Raw genomic sequence first — 27215 nt, 5'->3', positions numbered from 1 at the left:
CAGGAAACGTTGGCGCGGTAGGAGACCCTTGAGGTGAGCACCTCCTATTGAACTGCTCCTGAGTCCATGTTGGGTTAGCCCTTGTTTACCGTCTGCTCACGGTATTAGTGGGATGGGCATATACCCTCCCCCCCAACAAGCCTTCTGCAAGGGCACAGTTCCAGTAGTTTCAGTTAGCGTTACGCAGAATGTAAGTAGAGGAGAAACAAATGTCAAATACAAAGAGTAGTCCTAGAAGTTGTCATCTGCGTAGAAGGGCCTTAAGAAAAGAGAAGTCTGTGTAGAATTACTTCGATTAAAGAGGTAAGGGGCACCTGGGTGGCTCAGTCGGTTAAGTATCTGACTTCAGCTCAGGTCATGATCTCCTGGTTCGGGAGTTCGAGCCCCGCGTCGGGTTCTGTCTCTCAAAAATAAATAAACGTTTAAAAAAATTAAAACGGAGGTAATAAAATGGAAAGGATTCCAAATGATAGTGTCCCAATTAGGAAGGATACAGGTGACAGTTCTCTGCTACCTCTGACAAGTATCAGGGACCCTGTGATAGAAGTACAACCTTTCGATCCCTCGGGTAAGGGATAATTCAGAATTGTATTTTACATCTCCAGATACACTCAGAGCCAGAAAGTACAAGAAACACTTGGAAATGACCGGGGAATAAATCTCGAGTTTCTTCACCTTGGTCCTGCCATGGCAGCTTTCCTGTAAACGTATTTTCCACCAAACGTGGACGATGTGTTTGGGATAATCTAATTTACAGAACGGATTCACTTTGGTGAAGTGAAGGGAGAGCTGACTTCAGAAGAGGTGGTCATCTTCCAGAGCAGAGAAACGGAGATTGTGTGACAGCCCAGGGTGACTGTCGACCGGAGACCCCACACGGGTCCCAGAGATGCACCCCAAACGCACAGGCGGGTGTGCTGTGGTCTGAAGTGCAGAAGCAGGTTGGGGGCGAGCCGCTGGCGTGTGGGAAGCCTGGGCAGAGGGGTTGTGGCCGGCTCTGGACAACCAGCATAGGGGGCCGGTGGTCAGTCTGGTCAGGGCCATCTCGGGGTATTTGGAAAGTGGATGTAGAGGGACCGGAGCCACTTGTACGAGGCTGTGTGTGCCAAGCTCTTGGGGACCACGGTGGCCAAGCACACGTCCTGAGGTCCACCTGAGCCCTGAATTCTGTCCCTGCACTCATGAGCTATGTTATTTTGAGCAATTTCCTTTGTGCCTTGGCTTCTTTGTTCATAAAGTTGTGATAAACTCCCAGAAGGCTTTTTCAGCCTTCAAAGGCTTGAGCTCATTTTCTATAGCTTCTTAGAGTTCCTTGTTTAGTGCTGTGTTCTTTGACTATAACCCAGATGAGGGGTGGGGGGGGGGGGGGGTTGACATGAACACCCTCTCGGTCCATGATTCCCGAAGATTAGTGAGGAACGTGAGTGCATATATTTTCTTTCCTTTTTCACTTATAGGTTTTAATCATTCAGAACGGTTCATCGCAGGAGTGTTAGTATATATCAGAGAAAGAAAACGTTTTACAGATTAAATTCGTACAGTCACGGAGAGAGGGCCACCTTTTCAATTCGATCCTTAACCATCTTCGCTCAGACCTTCTGGAAAAATCTCGTGCTGTCCGTCAAGCAAAAGATGAGCGTACTTTTCATATCTTTTACCAGTTGTTATCCGGAGCAGGAGAACACCTGAAGTGTAAGTTCACAAAGTTTCCTACTATTTTGTATTTATTTGACTGTCTTTTCAGTATTATGTTTTTTGTTGTGTTTTTTTTGAAAGAGAACATTTTGGGGAAACAGTACAGTTGACCCTTGAACAAAATGGGGGTTGGAGGCCTAACCCACCCCCCAACTTGTGAGTCCCCAGAACTGAACGACTGATCGTTGGCTGCTGCCTGGGAGCCTCACCGATAACCAGTTTGTTACACGTACTTTGTAGGTTGTATACACCATATACTGCGTTCTTACAACAAAGTAAACTATAGGAAGACACACTAAGAAAATCACAAGGAAGAGAGAATACATTTATAGAACTGAACTGTCCCCCCAAAAAAAAAACCTGTGTGTAAGTGGACCCGTGTGGCTCCTCCCTGCGATGTCCGGGGTCGACCGTAGTTTCGTACACACCAAAATGAAAATGAAATAGAACTTCCGTGCCACGGGTAAATACTTTTTAAGTGGCGGTTCTATAGATGGTGTTACGTCATCTTCTGTACGTTTGTTTCTTTTCTTTAAAACACTTTTAAATTAGGGGTGCCTGGGGGGCTCAGCTGGTGGAGCATCCCAGCTCCTGATTTCAGCTCAGGTCGTGATCTTGCAGTACACGGTGGCAAGCCCTGTGTCTGGCTCTCGGCGACAGCACCGAGTCTGCTTGGGATTCTTTGTCCGTCTCTCTCTCTGTTTCTTTCTTTCTGTGCTCCTCCCTGGCTCTTGTGCGCACACTCTCTCTCTCTCGAGATGAATGAAATAAGCTTTATAAAGAAAATAACATAAAAAACGAAGAAGTTTTAAATTAGAAGATACGCATTTTTATACAAGTTCGGTTTCAACATTTATGAATATAAAAAGTAAAAAAGAATAAATTGATAAAATCGAGTAAATATTCTTATTCCCGGGTTTATAACCAACATATACGTTTATGCTTCCACTCATACTAGGTGGAGCTTATGGTGGACTTTTATGCATTTATTTTGTCGTGAATCCTAAGGGCTGGAAGCATAGGACTGGCTGGGGTAAAGTTCCGAGTCAGAGGTATCTGAGGGAGAAGGAAGGACGTCCGGCTTCCTGGTCTCCTCTGAAATCGGCACTGAAAATTCGGCGCTCCTCCTGTGCGAGAGCAGACACCTGCGTCGTATCCCCTTTGTCGCCTGGGCTGTAGGCTTTTGCTCACGCAGACATCTGTGGAAGCGTTGAGCCCAGAAGTGAGAGAAAGGACCCGTAAGGGGAAAAAAACATCAGCAACAAATAAAGAGAGTAATTGCACTGAGAAATTAAACATCCGAGACGATACGGTCCGTAATGCCGAAGAAGAGAACTCTCGGGCTTTCAGACCGGCAGTAACTTCAGTCGCAATGAACCAAAAAAGTAAGATCAAAGTGTTAAGAGAAGGAGAGAGGAAAAGAGAGCAAGCGGTACCCAGTAGAGGTTAAATGTGAGGTAGGTGAGAATTCAGTGACAGGACAGAAACTCTCGGCAGAAACTCCTGGCAGGAGAGCACATAACATCGAGTGTGAAGATAAACAGCTGTATCTATTCTGACCCCTCCTGAGAAACCTCCTTCTGGTCTCCACACCTTTGGCAAAAGGATGCGTTAAGTTTAACTCAGGGCCCCTAAAGTACAGGTAGTCGATGGGGGCGGCTGCTTTGATACTCTGTCATAAATATGGGTTGCACATCACTCTGAGAAGCAGATTTACCACCAGACAAACGGGCTCAGAGGGTTTCGGGGCACTGGCCTGGCTCAGGACCTGCCTATTCCACATTCTGTACCTTCTACATCTGGATCTTTACGTTCGTGTCGTCTTCCTATTGACCCCGTAACATCTGCTGTAAACTACTTCGCTAAGATAAAATTACAGATTATAGGGCTTAAAAACTTTCCCTCAAAAGATGGCTACGCTATTTAAATGTGAAAACGGTAAGGCCTAGTTATCTGGAAAATGTGCATCATTTCCCGGCTACCGATTTCATTTCTTTTTTTTTTTTTTAATGTTTATTTTTGAGAGAGCAGGAGGGGCAGAGAGAGGGAGACAAAGGGTCCAAAGCAGGCTCCACGCTGACAACACAGAGCCTCATGTGGGGCTCGAACTCACAAATCGCGACATCGTGACCTGATCTGAAGTCGGGCGCTCAACCAACTGAGCCACCCAAGTGCCCCGGGCTATTGATTTCAAATATCCTATAAGCCACTGTCCCAGAAACTGCAGTTGGAATGTTTGCCGTTTCCACCCTCGTTTTCCCTCCTTGATAGGATGGAAAACTGTATGCTTTTGAAATGAGCCTATGAAGAAAAAGTGTGACAGGAAGAAGTGGAGGGTGTGGGCCATGTCTCCCGTGATCGGCCCAGCCCAGCGTGAAGGTGGGGGTGCTTCGTCTGTTGATGGTTATTTATTAAACCGTATCCGTTATGTTTTCTCCTAGCTGACCTGCTCCTTGAAGGATTTAATAACTACAGATTTCTCTCCAATGGCTACATTCCCATTCCGGGACAGCAAGACAAAGATAACTTTCAGGAGACCATGGAAGCAATGCACATAATGGGCTTCTCTCACGAGGAAATTCTCTGTACGTGGGTTTTCCCCCAATTCTGCTACTCGCTTAAATAAGACTTTAGCACAGCCAGCGGGGCGGGGGGAAGAGCGTAAACTAGGAAATGACAGAGAATCATGAGAATCACCCATAATTGTACAAATTCCTGAGACCTGTGTTACTGAAGAGCTCTTTACAGCTAATTTTTAGCATAAAATAAATGAGAATACGTCTCTGCTGCAATTTGATGCAATAATTTTATTTTATTTTTCTCTGTATCCATGTAAAGCAATGCTTAAAGTGGTATCTTCAGTGCTGCAGTTTGGAAACATTTCTTTCAAAAAGGAGCGAAATACTGACCAAGCGTCCATGCCAGAAAATACAGGTAAGCTGACCAATATGGTTTTATTTGTTTACGCGGTTCGTTGTTGTGCCACGGCCACAGTTGTGTCGTGCGGTTTGTCGTCATGTTCCCAAGCACAAGTTGCCAACTCTCCGTAACGTAAAGAAGTTCTCTGTTGTGTCTGTTTAAACATCCGGCCGCATTTCTTCACAACAACATCATAAAGCTCAAGTTGTACTTCTCACGCGCCAGGTGACCAGTAGATTTTCTCTTTCCTAGGCTGTGTTTCATTTTACTTCTGGAACTTTTTGATTGAGCCTGGCCCTTTGAAGTAGATAGAGTCTCAGAAAAGGGAGTAAGACAGACAAAACACACATCATGCAAAAAGATGTGTTTGTCAGCATTTTAATGGGGAGTGGGGAACCCAGGAACTACTTTGAAATATCCAATCAAATGAAGTAAACCAAGATCTAACCCCACCATCAGGTATATTCTTTTAGGCTCTGAAATGTCATGTATCATTTTAGCAAAGGGGTGTGGTCCGTTGGCTTTTTGTGCTGCTTTGTGTTTTTCAACTTCCCGTCCAGTACATACACGCGTGCATTCGTACACACGTTAACTAAAAGGGGCCAGGACCTAGAGGTCGAACCAAAGCAGTTGGTAAGAGCCAGTGGCAAGAGCCACAGACCGAAGGAAGAAATGCCCTCTGCGGCACGGCCTGTCCTGCCCACACAGGACTACTGTCCAGTTGCTGACAACACGTGTGGATTGGTGGGGAGGGGGGGTTCAGGTCTTTGCCAGTAAGAACTTGGGTAAGTTCTATTCCCGGTGTAACTTAAAATGTGCTTTATCCTTATAGAATTTTCTTATTTTAACACTTCATCAAAAATTAGAGGGGTGCCTGTGTGGCTCAGTCAGTTAACCGTCTGACTTCGGCTCAGGTCATGACCTCGAGGTTTGTGAGCTCAAGCCCCACGCCAGGCTCTGTGCCGACACAGTGGAGCTCGCTTGGGATTCTCTCTCTCCCTCTCTCTCTCTCTCTCTCTCTCTCTCTCTCTCTCTCTCTCTCTCTGCCCTTCCCCCACTTGCACTCTCTCAAAATAAATAAACCTAAAAAAATGAGAATAATTTTCACACTTGTTAGAACTTGGCGGTGTCCCCAGTGAGCGCGTGAGGAGGTACGTGCCCGGCTGCCGAGAACAGTAGTAACTGAATGAGCTGTTTATTGAGTGCTCGCTGTTGGCCATGCAAATTTTTAAAAACCTTTAGGTTTCTTGCCTACTAAATATTATTGGGATCATTATGCACGACCAGTTATCCTGGTAACATGATTTAAATTAGCATAAATGCTATTTTTCTCATTCTGTGCATCATCCATGGGTTCTAAGACTCCGTAACTTACGCTGAATTACCCAGAGTAAGTAACTGCTGCCTGTTCCTTCTTACCTAAGGATGAGTGGTATTCATTAGAAAGGATGAAGACCTGAAACCTGTCCTTTTTTAAGACTTATTCAGTTTATTTCTGGAGGTTTCTTATCGAACGTGTTGTGACTAGCTCGTAGGTAGAAGCCTAGTACTTAGGAAACGTTTTATGCTCTAGTTGCACAGAAACTCTGCCATCTTCTGGGGATGAATGTGATGGAGTTCACTCGGGCTATCCTCACCCCCCGGATCAAGGTCGGCCGAGACTACGTGCAGAAAGCCCAGACCAAAGAACAAGTGAGTTTCATATTGTTACTGCACATTTGTTTGAATGACAAGCTATCATCAGAAGACCTTCCTATTGGCAGGTAACAGACCTTAACAGAAACTCTGTAACAGGTGTTTCTTGGTACTGTGTGTTGTTTTTTCTCTTGTATGGTTTTCTCCAGAAAAAATTTTGAAGTGTTTTTTTTTTCTAAAGTAAATTTGAAATATCACCTCAGGTTTTCCGCAGGTAGGTAGATCATCCAGCAGGACAAAGCTATATAACTTCGGAAGCCCGCTCAGCCGTAGGGCGCGCTGCTCCCGGGTCCCTGTGTGGGTGGCCCAGCACCAAGAATGTGGGCGTCGGATCCACCCGTTTCGTGGCAGACTCCTTTAAGGCTGGGCAGACGGGCTGCACAGAGCCCCAAGGGCCCAGGAAAGAGTCTATTTTTCCTAGGCATCTTCTCCCTTCTCGTCAGTAGATCATCTCCAGTTTGTTTACCTGTACCTTTAACTGCCGCTGTGTCAAATGGAGACAACGTTAAGTAGCAAAAGCTATTTGAGTTCTGGGAACATTATAGAGCATTAAACTCCAGATAACCGCTAGTCATGCTTTGTAGGCGGTTTCCAGAATAAAAGGTTGTCGTCTAATTACAGGCAGATTTTGCAGTGGAAGCACTGGCGAAAGCTACCTATGAGCGGCTCTTTCGCTGGCTCGTCCACCGCATCAACAAAGCTCTGGACAGGACCAAGCGTCAGGGCGCGTCTTTCATCGGAATCCTGGATATTGCTGGATTCGAAATATTTGAGGTAGGTCTTTCTCTCTCCTGCTCTTCTGTTTATTCTTTTAATAAACACGAAGGCTCGCTCTGTACCGGGTGCACTGCAGGCACCGGGGCTATAATGGCAGATGAGCAGATGCGGCCAAATTAGGGTGCCGTGAGGAGGAAGTGGGGGGCCCAGTCACAGAAGGTGTCTCGGGAGCTACAGGTAAGCATACCTGAGGAGGAGAAGCCCCCGGCCTCTGCGAGTTTTCCTACGTGATGGGAGTAAGTCAGTGATCTTGTATGGGAGAGAATTTGTCAAGTGTTAGAAAGTGCTAGAAAGCCGGCATGGCTACACCTAGCTGACCGGAGAGTGAGGGCTAGCAGACACAGACGGAGATGGTGCTCTGTGTCCCGAAGATGCATCACGGGGTCTGATGATAGATTTTGGCGTATTTTGCTGTTGCTGCGACTGGCTTTCTCCACGCCCTCTGCATCCATCCCGTCTCTGGTTTGTGGTCACAAGTCTGCTGTGGTTGTGCCAAAACATTGATACAATTTCAGTCTCCTAAAAATTTACATCTTTATGTCTCCTTTGATGGACTGACTCCACGGTGAGGCACAAATACTAAATTAAATACTCGTGGGACCAGTGTGATATCCTGGCCACCACGGGGTATGGAATTGCCTTAGCTTTAAAATGGACAACTCAGACGATCAGTCTGGCCTGAGCAGATCTGAGATATGTCACTGGGGGGCGCAGTCTTAGCCACTGAGCTGCCGCTGTCGCTGTAGGAGATTGCTTGAATATGTACTGATCTGTGGAAAACTTGAGAAATCATGAGAGGTGGCTGGGCATGTGTCGCATTAAAAAAAAAAAAATTTGTCGCCTTCTTCTACGTAATCAGAAGGTACAATGAAAGAAAAGATCCCTGATTCCAGCCGCAACAAAAACGGATGAGAGACTGAAGAATAAATTTAAGAAGAAACAGCATAGTTTACCGAAGGCAACCTCCCAGTGCTACTGTGAGAAACAGAACCACCTAGAAAACGTACCATGTTCTCAGGGAATTTCCACCTCATAAAGCAGCAGCTCTTCCCCAAGTTACTTCTCAAGCAAACATGTCCGTTCAAAACCTACCGATGGGAATTTTAAGGGTGGGGGGAGACTAGGCAACCTTCTTCTAAAACTAATTTGAAAGTTGAATTAATGGAAAATAAAGAACAGATCGTAAAATTCTGAAAAAGGAATGAAAAGGATATTAAAAGAAGTGAAACATTATGTAAAGTTAAACTGTACTTCAAGAAGTATGGTCTTGACCTATGAATATATGGACCATAGAAAAATGGAGAAGGTAAAAATGCAGGGTTGTGGTAGCAAGTGTTATTTGTGCTGGGGAAAGAATGGAAAAAACCTAAATGTCCACCATTAGGAAATTGGTTCAGGGAATTACAGTATATCCATACACTGGATATATTGGGTCCTGTACACCCAGTATGAAGAAGGAGCTGGCTTTATATCCTCCTGTGGAAAGACTCCAGGACAGATCAAGTTAAAAAAAAAAAAAATCAAGGTAACACACACATGTGAGCGCACAGAACATCTCTGGAAGGATCACGAGAAGCAGGGGACAGTGGCTAACCATAGAACAAGTAGGTGACGTGAGTGAGACTTCTCATGTGGCTCTTTGCCCATTTTTTTAATTTATTTACCTTGAGAGAGAGAGAGAGAGAGCAGGGGAGGGGCAGAGAGAGGGAGTCCCAAGCAGGCTCCACACCATCAGTGCGGAGCCCAACACGGGGCTTGAACCCAGGAACTGTGAAATCGTGACCTGAGCTGAAATGAAGAGTCAGAGGCTTACCCAACTGAGCCCCCCAGGCTCCCCTCTTCGTCCACTTTTAATTGTACACCACGCATTACCATTTTAAGTACTGATTATATGAAAACGTAGTTGTAGTTTAAATGTGGAAGACAAGTTAGGAACTCAATTTTTAAAAAAAAAAAATGCCATCCCACATAGTTGCCCAAGCTGCATAAAGCAGTAGGGTCTCCTCATCCCACGGTAGAACAAAATCCGTTTACCTAAACGCGAATACGCACAACCGGGCAGTCTGCAAACATTCCTGGGAAATAACGGTGCTGAGCAGGACGAACACCGCGTCCCTGCCCTCCAAGTGTGACCGCATTCTCAAGCAGTAGAACACCCCCACGGGGAGAGGATTGGAACAGCTTTTTCAGACTATAAATCTCCTTGGAGATGGAGTACACGTTCCCTAATTGAAGATCACTTTTCATAATGAGAGCAGTTATTTATGGACACGTGCTTCTCGCGAACAGCATGGAGGCTCAGGGGAAAAAGGTTGAGAACTTCTAGCACCTAAGGTGATTGTGCTTAAAAATTCTTCCTATCCACCCATCCATCCGTCCTTCCCCTCGGCAGCATCATAGACAAACCGGCGAGTTCCCGAAGAAGGAAACAGCGGTGTCTGGAACGTGTGAGAAGACGACCCAGTTCCCGTCCTGACATCTAATGAACACGCGAGGTGGCGTCCCCGTCGGCTGTGCGGCTGTTGATTCGACGGTTCTGTGCGCTCCGTGCTCGCCACGAGGAGCGTGGTCCCCCTCCGTCACCACTGTGTTGACACTGGCAGAGGGCAGACCCTTGTTTAAGAGGAGGGAACGCGCCACCAGGCGGCTGGAGCCTCCCGCTCCCCGAGCACCCTCATCGGGCCTGGCCAGGGTCTCGTCCACCACCCCCCGAAGCCAAGAGGACCTAAGTTGCTCCAGAGCCTATGGCTGAAGAGAAGAGCGGGAACAGGAGTCCGTCCACAAGGCTTCCGGACACTCGGCCCCGTGGCCTCTGACCTTCCCACGCCTCTTTGATTTTCTGCCTTTTCTCTTTCTCCCTGTCTCGCTTATCCCTTCGCTTCTGTTTGGTAACCATTCAGAATGGCACGGAGGTGTTTCCCACGTAGATGACGCGCTGAGCGCACAGAGTTTAGTGTTTCCCTGCTCTGCGCATTCCGGGAAGGTCCCCCGCGGCTGGTGCGGTGAGAGGCCGAGGCCCCTCCACTCAGGGCCCCTCCTCACACACAGCCCATGCTGCAGCTGGTCCCTGAGAACTTCCCGTGGCGGGTGTCGGTAGCGGCTGATCGGTGATTCCCGTTCTCTCTCTCCCCCCCTCCCTCCCCACGTCCCACATCCCGCCCCGTGCAGCTGAACTCCTTCGAGCAGCTCTGCATCAACTACACCAACGAGAAGCTGCAGCAGCTCTTTAACCACACGATGTTCGTGCTGGAGCAGGAAGAGTACCAGCGGGAGGGCATCGAGTGGAGCTTCATCGACTTTGGCCTTGACCTGCAGCCCTGCATCGACCTCATCGAGAGACCCGTAAGGGCGCGCTCCGGCAGCGCGGCGGTCGTTCCCACAGCGTCGTCCCCGAGGGCACCTAGCCCACCTAAGGGGTCTTTTCTTAAGTAGGCTCCACGCCCAGTGTGGAGCTCGAATTTGCGACCCTGACATCAAGAGTCGCGTGCTCCACCGGCTGAGCTGGCCGGGCGCCCTCAGCCTAATTAGCTTTAAGATAATTTTCTCACATAAACGTCGTAGAAAAGAGATGCTTTGATGAAATACCTGTTTGAAAAGTAAGTAAGCAGCCAGGGAAGGCCCTTCCTCCGCCCTCTCGTGTGTGAGCCTGCCGCTTGCAGACCCCCCTCCACCGTGCCCTCACCCCCTGCCCGGGCCACAGAGGGCTGCCCAGGTCATCCGGGAGCAAGTCACAGCATTTAGACCCCTTGTTCCCATAACTAAAGCTCATCCTTGTGAGCACAAGGATGTTCTTATTTGGGCAGGGTTTTTCCTGATTTGACTCTTCCAGGGGTTTGGGGGTAGATGTACTTTTAATAGCAGTCCTAGCACATAGCAGAGGTCCTTTTCTTCTGGTTTAGTGTTCCCGCAGAAATACACAAGACCACACGTAACTCGTGCGCTTATGATCTCCAACAGATGTCCGTGACTCGGCTGTGTGTTCTGTGTTTTCCCTGGCAGTCCGAAAGCTGTCTCCCAGACTTCCGGCTCTTTAGAAACCCCCGACCTAAAGGAGCAGTGATAACACAGAACTTGACATTGAGGGATGAAGTAGCAGAAGTAAAAAGGAGCCATAATCGTGGATATTCATAGTCGTGCTGTCACTGAGCCATTTAGAAAAGGTTAAATTACATTGGGGATCCTGTTTCAGAATTTAGCAGTGTTTTCACTGAAAGGGATTGAAACGTAAGAACTAGAGTACAAAGATGGATGTGTCCTCATTAGTATTAATGCGGAACCTCAGAGTCGCCTGGTGAGTGGGGTACGTTCAGTCACCTACGGCTCTGAACCTTTGCTTCTGGAAGATTACCTGATCCTGCTTGCCTTCGATTCCAGTGTTCCTTTAGCTGCTCCAAACCCTCCGAGAGCCGCAAACTAGTGAGCCCTTGGTCGGGGCCCATTACAGGGTTCTCCCAGCTTCTACCTGCTGGCACTTTGTCCGGCCACCTTCCTCTGACCATGTGGTTACATGTTTCCCGTATGCTTTAATCTCTGTCACTTTTTAAGCAGTATTTGTACAGAGCCAGCTTTCCCGATAAACGTAGGAAAGCTGCTCCTGGATATGGATTCCCAAGGCTGATCACGTAGGCTCGCCCTAGACTTGCCGCATTCAGTCTCATGTCACTGACGTGTACTTGCGGTGTGGTGTGGCAGTGCGGGATGACCCAGCAGCGGCGACCTAGACCAGCACGTTTGGAGTGTCTCATGTCCCTTTCCTGGGCCCTCCGCCTTCCTCCAGAAGGGAAGTCCGTGCACCGACTCTGGGCACTTTTTCTTGATTGAGACCTTCTCACGTGCCCTGAAATCCACCGTTTTGTGGGATACGGCTCAGTGGGTTTCGATGCTCACAGCATCGTACATCATCTCCACTGCCTGACTCCAACGCTGTCATCGTCCCAGAGACCCCAGGCCTCCCACAGTCCACTATCTGCCTTTGTTTCTGGGCCTTTCTTCAGTGAACCAGTTGAGTGAAATAAAGTAGCGACTCTTGCGTTGGTCAAATACATAAAGTAACTGATAAATTATTTGTCCCCCTTTGATATTTTCCGCTTAATGCTTACTAGTCTTGCCGTTTGACCGGGTGCTAAGTGATACGTTTTATTTAACCGTCCCTTAAAGAGGAACTTAAATCAGTTAGGATGTGAGATGTCGGAAGCATTCCATCCAGTTGAGGTTCACTTTCGTTCTGTTTCTCTTCAGTTTTTTGTTTTTTTTTTTTTTTTTTTTTTTTTTTGAGACGGAGAGAATCCCTCCGCTACCTTCTGTCCTAGCAGTTTGGTTTCCATAGCTTCAGAAAAGTCTTCCTCATCCTGGAAACTAACCTGCCAAGTGCAGAGGGGCATCCTGGTGTTGAAAGTGAGTGACGGTGAACTTGTCTGTTCTCATTATCAGGCCAACCCCCCCGGCGTGCTGGCCCTTCTGGACGAAGAGTGCTGGTTCCCGAAGGCCACGGATAAGACCTTTGTCGAAAAACTAGTTCAAGAGCAAGGCTCCCACTCCAAGTTTCAGAAACCCCGGCAACTGAAAGACAAAGCAGACTTCTGCATCATCCATTACGCGGGGAAGGTACGGGCTGTGTAACGGTTAACGGTAGCTTGAGATTTCGCTGCATCTGATGGCGCTGGTGACAAACGTGCGGGTAGACGTTCGCAGACCCTAAACACCGTGTGCGTCACCACTGCGTGGCCCTCGAGACAACCTACCTTTCAGATTGTCCCCGAGAACGTTCTGGGTTAAGGCTGAAAGCGTTTCTTGTTTTGTGTGTGTGTCCGCGTTTCCCCCCTCGTGTGGCCCGCCACGGCCAGGTGGACTACAAGGCAGACGAGTGGCTGATGAAGAACATGGACCCGCTGAACGACAACGTGGCCACCCTCCTGCATCAGTCGTCGGACAGATTCGTGGCAGAGCTTTGGAAGGACGGTAAGAACACGCTTCCGCCTGGAGTTCAGCTTGTCCCGAAACTTTTCCAGGGAAGGCTCCTATATGGTCCTTTTACATTAGATCCGTGTACGTATGTTTTACTTTAAAACTTGCTTTCCCTAGAGCAGGGCTGCCGCTACATCGGAATTTACCCTGGGAAACAGAACGTCTGCCTTCCTGGTCAGATGCTGTGGGAAGTGTGGAACATTCTAGGCACAGGGCCGGAAAGAACTGCACACGTGCCTCAGGCCACCCAGGGCCCAGTGTGGTTCCTATCCAGGGGTACTGGGGACGCAAAACCAGAAAGGCCCTGTACACTCGCTCTGGGTCGCATACAGGTCCGTGAGCTGCGCCCCCCCCCCCCCCCCAACACACACGCAGTAGCTGGTGAACAGTTCAAATGCCCTGCATAGAGAGTAGTTGTTTTTATTTCCGTCAGCCCTCCGAGATCTTGTATTTACATGAGCCTCGGGTGTCTCGTCATAGACTAGAAGGTGCTACGAGTACCAGGGAAACGAAACGTCCGCGTGTCCGTGCGCAGGGGGGGCCGGTGCTTTCCAGAGCTTTGCTCTCGCTGCTGCCTACATCCTGATTGTACCCCACGTCTTCACTCGGCCCCAGGCCCCGCGGGCCCTTCACCCTGGAACTGGCCCGAGGCCAGCCTCCTCAGGAGCCTGGCTCACCCCCACCTTCTCTGGAGTATCTCCAGACCTTGTCATCCAGCCCCCTCCTCGGAGATAGAAAGAAACCCAGGAAGCAAAAAAGAAGGGGCGAGGAGTATTGAGGCAGAAGGAACAGGAGAACGTGAGGAGGGAAGGGTAGGAGCTCCGGTCCCGAGCGATCACGTCCGGCAGCTGCAGTGAGCGTGAGGGCCCCGCCGGCGTGGGCTGCTGCTCGGCACACGTGGGTCCCGGGAGAGATCGTGCACCCGAGACCGGGCGAAAGGAGGGGCTTGGGGGGAGGTTAGGTGGTCTTGGTGCCTGTGGGGGAGAGTCTTGCACCAGATGCTGAGTGCTCCCGGTTAGCGCAGCGGCCTGGGCGGTCGAGGCCGCACCGAACAGACGAGGGGGGCCCGGGCCTGTCGCGAGGAGACGGTAGCACAGGACACGAGACTCCAGAGCCGGAGTGGACGGACCCCCTCCGAGCTCTGGTTGTCACGAGGCCCGCGAAGGCCCGCACTCGCAGGGGGTGATGTGCGAGGGACGCATCCCAGAGAGACGAGAGGAGTCGGGCCACCCGTCCCCTCGGCGGAGACTGACCCGGGCACCGCGGCTGGGGGAGCAGAGCCACTGTGCCCTCCTGGCGCCCCCGTAAGAGCTCTGAGCACAGGAAACAGAGACAGATGCACCCAGACCACAGCTGTGACGGATGCCACGCGAATGGTAGGGAAGGAGCCTCTGGGCACGTTCGGTACAGGGAAGGGGTCCCTTTGGCATGTGCTGAGGCAGATTGTCACGGAGGAGTTGTCCTCGTCCTTGGAAGGGAACAGCGTGTTGAGTCACAAAAGCTGACACGAAGGGAGGCTCATGGCTGCAACCGGGCCACAGAGAAGCCTGACCTCCAGTCTCAGGAGGACTTGACTCCATTGGAGAAGTGGCTTCCATAGGTTTGTGAGCCAGGGGTGACAGCGTGGGGGTGAAAGCACGGAGGTGAAGAGGCAAATTGGCAGTGGTCTGTGGGTTGGGATGAAGGACCCTGGGGGCAGGGAGCTGAGTGTGAGGAGAAGAGCACAGAGGAAACCAGCATTTCTACCATTGAAGCCTCAAAAACTGATTTTCTCCATTTTGAATGAAGAGAGAAGGTGTTTAGGGAATAATGACCGTATAACAAAAGAAATTAGGTCCTGGGCGAACGTACTGGTCCTGATGTTGCAAACCACTTTTGACTCTTTATTTACTTCTTTATTGTAAACAATTTTAAAATTTATTTTAACATCTATTTATTTTTGGGAGAGAGAGAGGGAGACACAGAATCTGAAGCAGCTCCAGGCTCTGAGCCGTCAGCACAGAGCCCAGCGTGGGGCTCGAACCCACGAACTGCGAGAGCATGACCCGAGTTGAGTTGGATGCTTAACCAACTGAGCCACCCAGGCGCCCCCTTGACTCTCTTATTTTTTTAAATTTCTTCTTTTCATTATTATTTTTTGAGACACTGAGAATGAGTGGGGAAGGGCGGAGAGAGAATATCCCAAGCAGGCTCCACTGTCAGTGCAGAGCCCAGTGCAGAGCTCGATCCCACAACCCTAGGATCGTGACCTGAGCCAAAGCCCAGAGTTGAATGTTCAACATACTGAACCACCCAGGCGCCCCATTATTTAATTTCTTAACCAGAAATGATATCGTGGGAAACACCTGGCCCATTCATACAGGACTCCCTCCCACCACATGCTTACCGTGGTTGTCCGTGAGGTCCGTGTGGAGACGATGAGGGACATGTCCCTGCCTCCAGAGCTTGTGACCTCATGGGAGAGTCAGGATACGCACAGATGCGGTAACAGGATGCGCGAGCCTCTGTCTTGGCTCCAGCTTCCTCCTGGGCTTCCTCCATCCATCTTTCTCCTTTAGCTCTGCGCCTCGCCGTCCCCAGGTGGGGGAGCGTCAGGCAGTTGTGGGTCAGCGGTGTTAGGAGGGTAAGATCTGGCAGGGCCTGGACTGCAGGCGTCCACGCGTGTTCCGTAGCCCAGGTGGTGTGTCCGACAGGTAGGACCGTGTCTGGAGGGTCCTTACCTGCCTCTGTGTTCTCTGTCCATGGAGAAGTTAGGGTATTTAATTCCAGAAACGCCAGCAGCCTTGCAGACTCTTCTGGCCCCGGCCCGAACCCTGTCCATCCGCACTCGGTCCGTGGCTCGGAACCCCCGGGAAGGTCAGGTGTGCCCCAAGCTTGATCTGGCCATGCTAGCATCTGCTCTGGAATAATCCCACGTGTTTGGTGTCCTGATGATGCTGCTGTTAGCATAAGTCGTGTTGTCCATCAGCTTAGATGGACGGCGATGTACTTTAATCTGAGCGACGGGATCGCAGAAGTCTCTCGCTGTCGGTGGTGAAGGGGAGCCGATCTTCCGGGTGAAGGTCAGGCAGGACGGCGGAACCGTGTTTGTCCGGTTCCGAGGTTTGCGTGTTTCGTACAAAAAGTCAGCACCAGGCACAGCGTTTGACGGGGGTTCTAGGGCAGAAAATTCACCAGTGCTCACTGTGGGTGTAGGGATCTCGGGAGAGGGGAGCTTTTCTGTAGGAAAAGAAAATAGCCCTGGAAAAAAACAAGTCCTTGTTTTTTCTCTTTTCGTAGCCACGTTAATGCAAAAGCAGACAATGAGCAGCCGACCATGAAAGCAAGATGTATGAGTCGAGCTTGCCTGTGAAGGCACAGTCCCTAGAGTATAGAATATTTTGGTTAAAATAGGCTTTTAGGCTTTTATGGAGTTCACTCAAGGCCAAACCAGGAGCAGTGTAAGATTTCTGACGGCAGCCCTGCCCTAGAGATTCCTAGCGCCCTCCTTTTTGCTAAAAGATGTTTCGGGATTTCTGTACCAGCTGCACGCGACTTCTTGCCACTCCTTGGGGCTTGTATCCAGAAATTTAAAAAGCTAATGATTGCATTTTCATGTAAATGTGCCTCCTGGGGTATTTTCCGTGAGTAATGGGTATGATCCAGAAGTATCACCTTATGATTTGAAGTTCTTTTAACGTTTTGCTACAACAGAACTTGAATTTTGTTTTCCTTAGTAACTATTGCTAATTTGTATTTGAAGCCAATATGTTTCCAAAATCTGCATTGGAAGTCAAATTACGCGGCGGTGTGCATCTTTGACTGTAAAAGCCGCTTAACGTGTACACTTAGCACAGTGCTCGAACTTCCGCAGTCTCGTCCCTATTTGCTAATTGCAAGATAATTTTATGAACAATTCCAGTACTGCCTTGTTTCTTTTAAATTTCATCCCGCGTTTACATAATCCCGTAATGCTGATACGATCTGTTGCTGACCCTCGGGCGTGGGGACGTTTGGAAGATTACTTAGTAGAGAACTTTGTCCAGAAGTGCAAATTCTCTGGGCAGTAATGTCACAGGGGCCGTGTTGTAGCCCGATTTCAAAGTTGACTTGTGATGTCAAATGTCTCTCACACTAACTGAAGTATTTGTGTATCTGCTCTTCTGTTCTGTTTTTGCTGTTTCTCTGCTTTAGAGATTCAGAATATTCAGAGAGCTTCTTTCTATGACAGTGTTTCTGGTCTTCATGAGCCACCAGGTGAATGTATAAAGCCTGTAGGTCTTCTCAACAGAAGGGTTTTAAGTCCACAGGAAGAACTCTCGGGGGTGGGGGGGGCCTGGTGGGGGGGAGCGGGGAGGGCAGGGTAGACGTGGGCGTGGGGCTGGTTTCTGGGTTTCTGTTTCTGTTTTGCTCATAGACCTGCATGAACCTTTCATTTCATGCTCATTTTTATTATACTTCAAGGCAGCTGTTTGAGTGCACAAACGATACAATTGCTACCGCATACACATTGCTTCTGACTTTACGCATAGCACTTCCAGCCCTGCACAGTAAAAGGTACGTCCCTACCTTTTCCAGTAGTGCCGTTTTGATACACAGTCCTCCAAGGGAATGCTGGGAGCCAGCAGTGTCTCCCCCGTCTCTGAGCCACCTCTGCACCTGGGATTCCAGAAAGGGATTGTTTCTCTTCCTAAGCCACCAACTTCCGGAGAACAGATAATTACACCTTCCTCCCACGTGCTGGTCTCAGCATTATACCTTCTGTTTGGAATTTATGTACATGTATAGTTGCCTGGCTTTTCTGTTGGAACTGGAGACCGTGGAACCATCCACGAGGCCCGACGGCGCAACTGAGACCAAGATGGAGTGCGGTGTTGGGTCGAATTTGCACCTGGAACCCAAAATTGAGCTCCAGACAGCTGAGCCTTGTGGTCTGAACCCTCGGCCCTGGTTTCAAATACAGCCTAGCCACGGCTGGAGGCCCTCCAAAAGCCCTGCCCGGAAGGAGTATCCCCAGCCTGGTGATCACACAGTGAAATTGTCAAGTAGTGAAATCCCAAGATAGTCAGGTTCATCTCGCACAGTTTCCGTTAGTGATTCTTGAAGCGTGTTAATGCTGAGACCTGCATGCATGTCGAAAGTTTTTTAAAACTCAGTTCAAGGAGCATGCCCATCTTTACCCAGGTCACGATCCGCACCATCAGCTCTGGGTCGCATCCGGTGAAGGAAGTGTGTGGGGAGCGCTGGGTGCCGGGGTGGGGGCCGGACTGTACCCGAGCCGGAATGCGCCCTCCACCGGAGAGTCCAGAGGAAGACACCGTCTGATGCAGTCCCCCTTGGCCTCGGGGAGTCCTGCCCGAGTCCAGGACATGGGGCGAGGGAGACAGAAGTGGGAGGTAGTTTTGAGCTAACGGGCTGAAAGGTTAGTGCTTGATCTTTCGGACTTTGCCCCAGCATCGAGGGCCCTCTTGAAATTCCTCCCCACCAACTCTTCTGGATTCTTGATCGCTTTAGAGAGTTCCAGACTGAGCTCTTTGAGAGCAGGGACCGTGCTGGTCCGCACATGGTCAGTAAGTTGTGGGGTGAGCGACTGAAAGGGGACGGGGCGGGTCTCCCCTCGCTGGCAGCACAGATGATCTTCTTGTAGGACCCTGGTCTTCATGATGTGCGGACCAGGTGCGTTTCCGTGCCAGCAGCGCCCCGTACAGAGCCACCCCTAGGTGACCTCACACTGGCAGGGAGCGAGCTCGTTCACCTCCCCGTGGTTGGGTTAGTCGGCAGAACCAAGGGTCAGGGTTCTCCATCTCTCCCTGTCCTTACAGGGCCTTCCGTCCGTGCACCGTGGCTAACTCTGGTCTCGGCAGCTGTGCGTGGTGTTTCTGCAGCAAAATGTCTTTCTCCCCGATAAGTGTTACGGGTTCCAACCCCAAGGAGGTTTTGAGTGAAAACGTGGGGCTTTAGTGTTTCCAGTGACTTCTCAGAAGAACGGATGCAGCAGTTTCTAGGCTTCCAGGTGTCTCTGGCGTGCTAACACACAGCGCGTACCCTCATGGTGAGAGAACACAGAGCTAGGGAGGACGTGCGCATCCAAGGGCCCCGGAGTGTTAGGGAAGCAGCACGGAGAATCCATGCAGGTTCTGGGGTTCAAGGGGAGAGGCTGGGGTAGAGAAGGGCTTCCAGAAGCATCAGAGGAGGAGCAGAGTTCCCAGAGGCTGAATAGAGAGGTCATACAAGTTTCTACTGTAATCCAGAGGACAGTTTTCTTCCAAATCTGCTTTGACAGTCTTGACCTTGTGAGATACACCAGCAGCGAGCCAGCTACGGGGGACTGTAACCTCAAGTTCTAGGCAGCGTGTCTGGACTCCCAGGGGGTGGACGGCAGGCTGTGTGTCTGCCGAAGGGCGGTGCGTGGCCCCCCCCCGCCCATGACCCCGGCTCTGTGCCTTCCGTGTCCTTCTGACCACCATGAGCACCAGGTGGCCACTGACAGCTCTGGAAGGCAGGGCTCCACCAGAGAAGTGCAAGGAGCAAGTTCTAACTGTTGCTAGAGGACCCTCCCTCTACGCGCCCCCCCCCCCCCCCCCCCCCCCCGCCCAGTCCTGTCTTCATAGAAGCCCGCTTGAACTCGGTGGCCACCGTTGGCTTGGACAGATTCACCCAGGGGAGGCTGGCCAGTGCTGCGGGAGGGCTTCGGGTCCGTCACAGGCCCGTGGGGGTCTCCCTCCATCTTCTCAGAGCCACCGAAATCTTCCTTCCTTCTTGTTGTAACTGAGGGGGAAACTTTTCCCTTAGCCAGGCCTCCAACGGAGATGACGATGTTCTGGCTTCAGAAACGCTGAATGGGTTTTGCTTTGGTCCCGGAAATTCCATGTGGACGCGAGCATCGTGTCTGGTAGATGGTAGTTGTTTAATCTTCTTGTAACTTTTATCCACCAGTCATAATCTCTGTGTTTAGTGCTGTTTTAGGACCTGTGGGTTGGGGCCTGTGGGTCGTGGAGGGAGGTGTTTTGTTGTGCAAAATAGTCTTGTCCTGTTTTGTTTTGTTTTTATCTTGAGTCTTTTTTTTTTTTTTTTTTTTAAGTTTATTTATTTGGAGAGAAAGAGAAAGTGCAAGCAGGGGAGGGGCAGGGAGAGAGGGAAAGAGAATTCCTAGCAGGCTCCAAACTGTCAGCACAGAGCCCAATGCGGGGCTCAAACCCACCAACCATGAGATCATGACCTGAGGGCGCCCCTTGTCTTGAGTCCTCACAAGAGCTGGGAGCTCCAGGAGAAGCCGCTTGTGACCCTTGGCTCTACCAGGGTTATCGCGAGTGTCACGCGTGAGGGTCTGTGAGCCTGCATCTGTGCCGCACCCGTGTTGCTGCCGCTGTAATTACGAAACCCGGAAGATCAGTATATGTCTAGGTCCTCGGCAGTTACCTAACGCACGTCCCCTTTCTTCACCGAGCACCAGGGCCCAGCCGAGGGCAGGGGGACCGTGCGCCCAGCGAGCCCGTCAAGGTGAGAGGGGAGCAGGCGTGCGGGAGAGGCTGTAGACAGGAGGGGGTCCCCATCTGCCCAGACCACTCCAGGCCCTGCCGGGGCAGTGAGCCGCAGTCCCCTGGAGGAGGAAGACCCAAGGATCGCATGCTCCCTGTCCACCTGTGGACTTCCTGGAATTTTTCTAAAAATCTCCAGACGCTCTAGAACAATGAGCAGATTGGTTCCACCACCCAGTAGCGGAACCAGCACTAATGTGTCGTTACCACGTGATGGAGGTACGTGGAGACACCTTTCGATGTTAAAGATTGTTTCTGGGAATTCACGGCTGTTGAATATTTGTTTCCGAGCCTGCTCTTAACTGTCGGCAACGTTTTAGTGCGCGTTAGAGTAGGATTGTCTTGATTTGTTCCGATGAGTGTTGGGACCGTGCCGCATGCCTAATACGGGGCTGGGTCTCCGACACCTTTCGTAGGTACACTGGATACAGTTCTCATTCATCGTCTGGCTACCGATGTGAACGTTAAAACAAGTTCCTCCCCCCGTTTTGGTTCCTGCAAGTGCGTTTCCAAAGAACTGACTCAAATACAGAAGTTAAATTTAGTAGCACCCGTATTTTGCCCCACGCAGATGCGAGGGATGTGAGAATCTCTTAGACTTCTCGTGTCCTGAGATCATCCCCTGGAAGAGCGGGTCAAGCATTCTGGCACCAAATGGTACAGTTGTTACTTTTCAAAAAAAACTGCCGATGGCAGTTTTAAGAGATCGATGATTATAAATTCCATTTTTGTGCTTTCAGATTCTAAGTGTGCCCTCACGGACGGTGGGGCTGCAGGCACCCCCTGACTTCTCACCGTCCACATACGTTTGTATGGACGAACAAATTAAACATTAGGGTAAAATAGTTCGAGGTCCTTTCAGGGTCGTGGGCGACCAGATACTGTGAGACGCCCACCAGCGAGCGGCCCCACGCTCTGCCGACACCGCGGACCGAGGCCGGTGGCAGGGATCAGCAGCCATAACGGGCCTCGTCTCAAGTTGCTGAGAAGCTCATGTGTGCATTTTCTGCCTTTCTCTGGTGCCTGCCTTTACCGTTTTAGACGAGAACATAGTCTTTTTATTTTTATTTTTTTACTTTTTTTTTTTTAACGTTTATTTATTTTTTTTGAGACAGAGAGAGACAGAGCATGAACGGGGGAGGGTCAGAGAGAGAGGGAGACACAGAATGTGAAACAGGCTCCAGGCTCTGAGCAGTCAGCACAGAGCCCGACGCGGGGCTCGAACCCACAGACCGTGAGATCGTGACCTGAGCCAAAGTCGGACGCCCAACCGACTGAGCCACGCAGGCGCCCCCAACATAGTCTTTTTAAATAGAGGTCTTTCTAGGCCTTGATTTGGAAGTGAAACCCTGTGTTACTAGTGTGGCCCTGACCATTGAATGAAGTTCCCCAAGTGTCTCTTGTCCCCTCGAGATCATTTTGCTCACTTAAAACCTGACTCTCAGTTTAAGTTTTTGAATTAAAAGACAGGTAAACTGAAAGTCCAAAGCATCAACGTTTTAAAAATTCTGAACGTTTAGCTTTGGGTTACCTTTACTAATACCAAATTTGAAAACTCAGGTTCATGAAAATGATGTTGTTTGTTTTTAGTTTAAAAAGCAGCCCCCACCCAGAACTGCGCGCTTAGACACCAGCATGACATCGTGTTGAACAGCTGCCCTTACAGGTCAGAGAACTGGCGGGACCGGTGTGGCCGAATCCCCGCAAAGTATTGCTCACACTTGGCTCGCCGCCTCTTTCGTTGTGGGCTTGTGGGCGTGACCCGTCCTTGCGGGTAACTGTATCACTCACTGAGGGGGTGTTTGCTACATAGTTTATTACACAGTTGCCAAGCACCGTTTTCAGGCCAACACGGTTCGGAGCGATGGGGGGGGGGGAGGGGGAGCAGAGGAAATCGTCTGAGCTGGTGGTCACAGGGTCCAGAGACACCAGGCAGTGGCTCTGAGGGTCCTGCACGTGTGCCAGATGCTGGGGAGATGTGCCCAGGGGCGCTCTGCACTCTGGGAAGAGACCCAGAATAGAGGTAACATTGTCCCAGGATCTGGCCTAGACGATCTGAAGCCTAGAGGAGGGGCTGGCCCACCGAGTGTGGAGGCAGGGTGGACACCGGGACCTAAGAAGAGGTAGTTAGGTGAAGAAGTGAGGACTTATTTTTTTAACGTTTTATTTGCTTCTGAGAGACAGCCAGAGTACGAGCAGGTGGGACAGAGAGAGGGGAACAGGGGATCTGAAGCAGGCCCCAGGTTCCGAGCTGACAGCACAGAGCCCGATATGAGGCTTGTGAGGCTTGAACTCACAAGATCATGACCTGAGCCCAAGTCGGATGCTTAACCGAATGAGCCACCCAGACGCCCCAGGAGTGAGGATTTTAAACGCCAAGAGGTGTTTGCCAGGATGGCTGGAAGAGGGCCGGCTTTCCGGGCGGACAGGAAAGGGCAGGGACCTGAGGGCCTTGTGTCTTTGACGAGGTGCACCTGTTCTGTAGTTGGAGCTTCAGTGGGAGGGAGGGCCAGAGGCCCCTTCATTGGCGCTGGAATGTTCTCCAGGCACCTCCTGCTTCTCTGAGGTCGGTCACGTCTACAGGGGAGGCAGCCGAGACTTGCAGCAGTCAGGGGAGTGGACTCCGTCCGGGTCACACAGCTCGCGAGTGGCAGGAGTTTCCGACTCGGGCCTGAGTTCTGCGTCACCAGCTATACTCCTGGGCTGAGGGATCTGGACCACGGCCTATAAGCTGCAGGAGAAATGGAACAGTCTGAAGTATAGGAACAAGGAACTTGTTGAGTAGGGTCTTTCAGAAACACCCATTAACCCCCACCCCGGGACCACGGGCCAGTGTGGGAGGAACACTGGGGGTGGGGGGTGGGTGGCAGAGGGAGGCCGCAACCGGCAGGAGGTTACTGCAGAATCCAGGTGAGGGCGCCCTGGGTGCCCAAACTGAGCCACGGAGCGGGGGGCCACGCGGAAGACGTGTCCACATTTGGCTTGACCGGTTTCGGTGAGCGGCTGGTGTGAGGACAGTCGAGGTGACTCCTGGTCTCTGGCCTCGGTAGCTGGCGGTCCCTTCTGCACGGGAGGCACAGGAGGAGGGATGGGGGTAGATGGAGGGCGTGGCCAAGAACCTGCTCCACTGTGGGATTTTGATTCCTCCCACTTCTGGCTTCTTCTCATCTTCCTGTCTGGTTCTTCCTGTCTCCCCATCTTGGCCCCAGGCCCTCGTCCTGGGCATTCGCCCTGGGGTGGCCCATCCGGTCCCGTAACCGCTCCCATTTCCCTCTGTCTAGCACAGACCGCCATGGCCGGGTGTCCGCTGGCGTCTCGTCTCGGGTGCCCCAGGGTTACGGAGTTCGGAGCCTGTGCCCCCACTCACAAAAACCCCTTCTCCCCATCCTCCAGGGGCACCATCAGCCCCTCGGCTGCTCAAGCCAAAGTCCCAGGACTTGTTCTTCCGGTCTCTCTGCCATACTTTCCACATCGGCTTGATGGTTAGAGCAAGTCAGTTCTGCCACCAGAACGTCTCGAGTCTCCCTTCTCGCTCCCTCCCCTCTGTAATCGCTGGTTCAGCTGCCATCATCCTGCTCGGGACCTGGACGGGCACCGTGTCACCTCTGGTGACCCCTCCCCAGCCCCTTCTGTGTGTGGCCACCGGCAGGGGGCGCCCCAAATCTCTCTGCCCGTAACGCTTCCTTGGCACGAGCTTCTTTCACACCTGCTGCCCCTGGGCCCTCACACATGCTGTTCCCACTGCCTGGAACCGTCTGCTCTCCACTGGCTCATTCTTACCCTCCGGGCACGAACTAGAACTGCTTCTGAGAGATCTCTAACCACCCGTCTCCCTTATAGCACCTTGCTCTTTCTTTTCAATGCTTTTCTCACTGGTGGTAACTGTAAATGTACTTAACCTTTGCTTCATCTAGTCGCTAACCTATGCGTCAAGCCTGCGACAGGCCAGACTTCTGCTAGGTATGAGGGATGCGGTGTTAACGAGAGCGTGTGGGAGGCAGAGGCACCTCTGTGACTTTCGAGTGGAGAGGAGTGACACATGTTTGGTGACTGGTGCCGGGTAGTCAGGTAAAGCTAGTTCAAGTCGCAAGGGAGGTCACCCAGGACGAGAGCGTGCCTTGAGAAAAGCAGGTGGAGCAGTGTGTGCCTCTGTTTGTAGACCGCCTTGTTCTGAAAGGGTGTCCGAGGTGAGTGGAGTTTGGGCCCCAGTGGGTGCCGTGGCACTCAGGACGAGAAAAGAAGTCAGCGGGACCGGAGTAGCCGTAGAGGTAGGTGGAGGCCCGGAGGAGGTGGTGTGCAGAGAAGCCGGGGTGGAGAGGGCCGTCACAGGCCGCCGTGATGGCCCCCGGCAGATGGACCAAGGTCAAGGGCAGGTAGACGCTGCTGGCGGTTGGCCCGTTGTTGCCCGAGCAGCGTCGGGCAGGGGAGGCGGGTGGGCCGGAAGCCAGCCCGGTGCCCAGGGAGCGGGCGGTTGGTGGAGAGCACGACGTGAGGTGTGGCCGGCGTGAACTACTCTAGAAAGAAGCGTGGCTCTGAGGAGACAGGTGGGTGGACACGACGGGGTCAGAGGAAGTTCACGGTTCCGTGGCGCGTGCCGGGCTGGGGCTGGGCACCGTTTTCCGCTGGAACAAGTGAGGAGGGACAGGTTGGAGGCACAGGAAAGAGAGGGGGAGGTGGACAGACTTTGGGGCACAGGCGGGCGTGGCTTTGATCCCAGCCTCCGAGTGTGGTGGCTCTGCTTTGAAGACATCGTAGGGCAGTGCGCACGTAGGCTGCAGGTGAATCGGGTTTTGTCCGGCCTTTACCAGCTGCGGTTGAAGGCCTGCATGGTAGGAACCTTACCTCCCGGGTCACGGTGTCCTGGCCGTAAAAGCCTCACTGGACGCGGGGCCTCGAGTGGGGTCTTGCTCACAAAGCCCCCTCCCTGAGCACCAGGTCTGGGGAGCAACCAGCAGGAGCGGAGGGGCCGTCAGGAATGAAAGGGCATTCCTGGGGGGCTCGGTGGGTGTTGTCCATGCTCTTAAGACATTCCAGAAACACGTCTGACTTACTTAACAGTTGCTTTAAACGAGAGCACTTCACGTGCCGGAAGTTCTGGCAGCCGCCAGAGCAAACCTTCTGGAAGTTTCACCATCGCTGCCCTCAGCTGAGGCTCTGCTTCCTGTCCGGCTCCTTCCCGCCCAGCCTTCTCCTCCCTTTTCAAAAGCACGCTTGTGCCTGGAGGACAGAGCTGGAGCTCACTCACTCCTGACCCCCCGGGTTGACGTAACCCGGCCAACCACTTCAGTGATTTTGACTGAGAAGCGGGACTCTGGTCCCCGACCCTGGGCGCCACCGTCACCGATGTGCTCTGAGCCCGGGTACATCTTCGTAAGCCGCTTCCCAGTAGACACGTCACAGCATCGGCTTGTGTATCAATAATGCCAGCAGCGATCTCGCATTTCCCAAGCGATGGTGGGTGTGACAGGCAAGATGTCCCACAGACCGCGCATTCCTGACGCCAGCGCAGCGGGAGGCATCTGCTGGGATGTGGTACGGGGCTGTCCGAGCACTGAGTTCCCTGCCATGGGAGTGTGTGGCTGTTAGTTCCACGGCTTGTGCGGTGTCTAAATACGCTGACTGCCTTACCTCTCCGGCATCTCCTCATCTGTCCCCACAAAGCTTGTGCTGCTGCACTATCACTGTGTCTTTTCTCGCCCCGCGAAAGAGGTCGCCGGGCTCATTTTCCTCTTCTCTTTTCTCTTCACCAGTGGACCGCATTGTGGGTCTGGATCAAGTTACTGGCATGACGGAGACCGCTTTTGGCTCTGCCTACAAAACCAAGAAGGGCATGTTCCGTACCGTGGGGCAGCTCTACAAGGAGTCCCTCACCAAGCTGATGGCGACGCTCCGAAACACCAACCCCAACTTTGTCCGCTGCATCATCCCGAATCACGAGAAGCGGGTGCGTGTTACGCGGAAGACGGGCCGGGGTTCAGAATCGCCCTGGGTCAGGTTACGGAGATGGAAGGGTGAACGTCTCGTTTGCTTGATTAGGCTGGAAAACTGGATCCGCATCTGGTGCTGGACCAGCTTCGCTGCAACGGAGTCCTGGAGGGAATCCGGATCTGTCGCCAGGGCTTCCCCAACCGGATAGTTTTCCAGGAGTTCAGACAGAGGTACGGCAATACCTTTTTCCCAGGACGTATCACGGTGCATCTTGATGTGCTTTGGAACACTGATAGCACAAAAAACATTTCCCGGTCTCTCGTGTAGTTTCAGTTTGATTTTCATACAGGAAAGGGATAATCCATTATTACCTTTATTATTGCCCGAGAACGTTGAGTGCCTTCTCTGTAGCGCTGACATGCCGGCAGGTGCCACGGGTGCTCGGAAGGCTAGTTCCTGGCCGTGCGAGAGAAATATCCGAGGCTGGGGATTGACCTTGCACTTGTACACATAGCTCTGCCCAAGACGTACACATAATTCCTTTTTAACTGGGTTTTTAAAATACGTGAGTGAGGAGCGCCTGGGTGGCTCAGTCATTTGAGCGTCTGACATTAACTCAGGCCATGATCTCATGGTTCATGGGTTCAAGCCCTGCATCGGGCTCCATGCTGACAGCTCAGAGCCTGGAGCCTGCTTCGGAGTCTGTGTCTCCCTCTCTCT

At 51.5% G+C, this 27215-nt stretch overlaps 1 protein-coding gene across 4 annotated transcripts in view; it reads left to right on the top strand.

Moving 5' to 3' along the window:
* The window catches only part of MYH10 (myosin heavy chain 10), a 130103-nt gene that overhangs the window by 63267 nt on the left and 39621 nt on the right, over positions 1-27215 (top strand). For 3 of the 4 annotated variants that reach the window (XM_078437767.2, XM_078437769.2, XM_081791165.1), the window contains 11 exons: positions 1594-1692; positions 4137-4280; positions 4534-4629; positions 6188-6306; positions 6931-7083; positions 10255-10428; positions 12517-12690; positions 12930-13044; positions 17224-17286; positions 26318-26511; positions 26604-26725. In XM_078437767.2, coding sequence (XP_078293893.1) covers positions 1594-1692; positions 4137-4280; positions 4534-4629; positions 6188-6306; positions 6931-7083; positions 10255-10428; positions 12517-12690; positions 12930-13044; positions 17224-17286; positions 26318-26511; positions 26604-26725 — 1453 coding nt within the window. The remainder of the gene's footprint in view (positions 1-1593; positions 1693-4136; positions 4281-4533; positions 4630-6187; positions 6307-6930; positions 7084-10254; positions 10429-12516; positions 12691-12929; positions 13045-17223; positions 17287-26317; positions 26512-26603; positions 26726-27215) is intronic. The other variant, XM_078437773.2, reaches the window with a different exon arrangement.

The sequence above is a fragment of the Panthera onca genome, chromosome E1 (genome assembly GCF_046562875.1).
Source record: "Panthera onca isolate mPanOnc1 chromosome E1, mPanOnc1 haplotype 2, whole genome shotgun sequence".
Lineage (NCBI taxonomy): Eukaryota > Metazoa > Chordata > Mammalia > Carnivora > Felidae > Panthera > Panthera onca.
The sequence above is the reverse complement of the archived record's forward strand: the minus strand, read 5'-3'. Positions and strand labels throughout refer to the sequence as shown.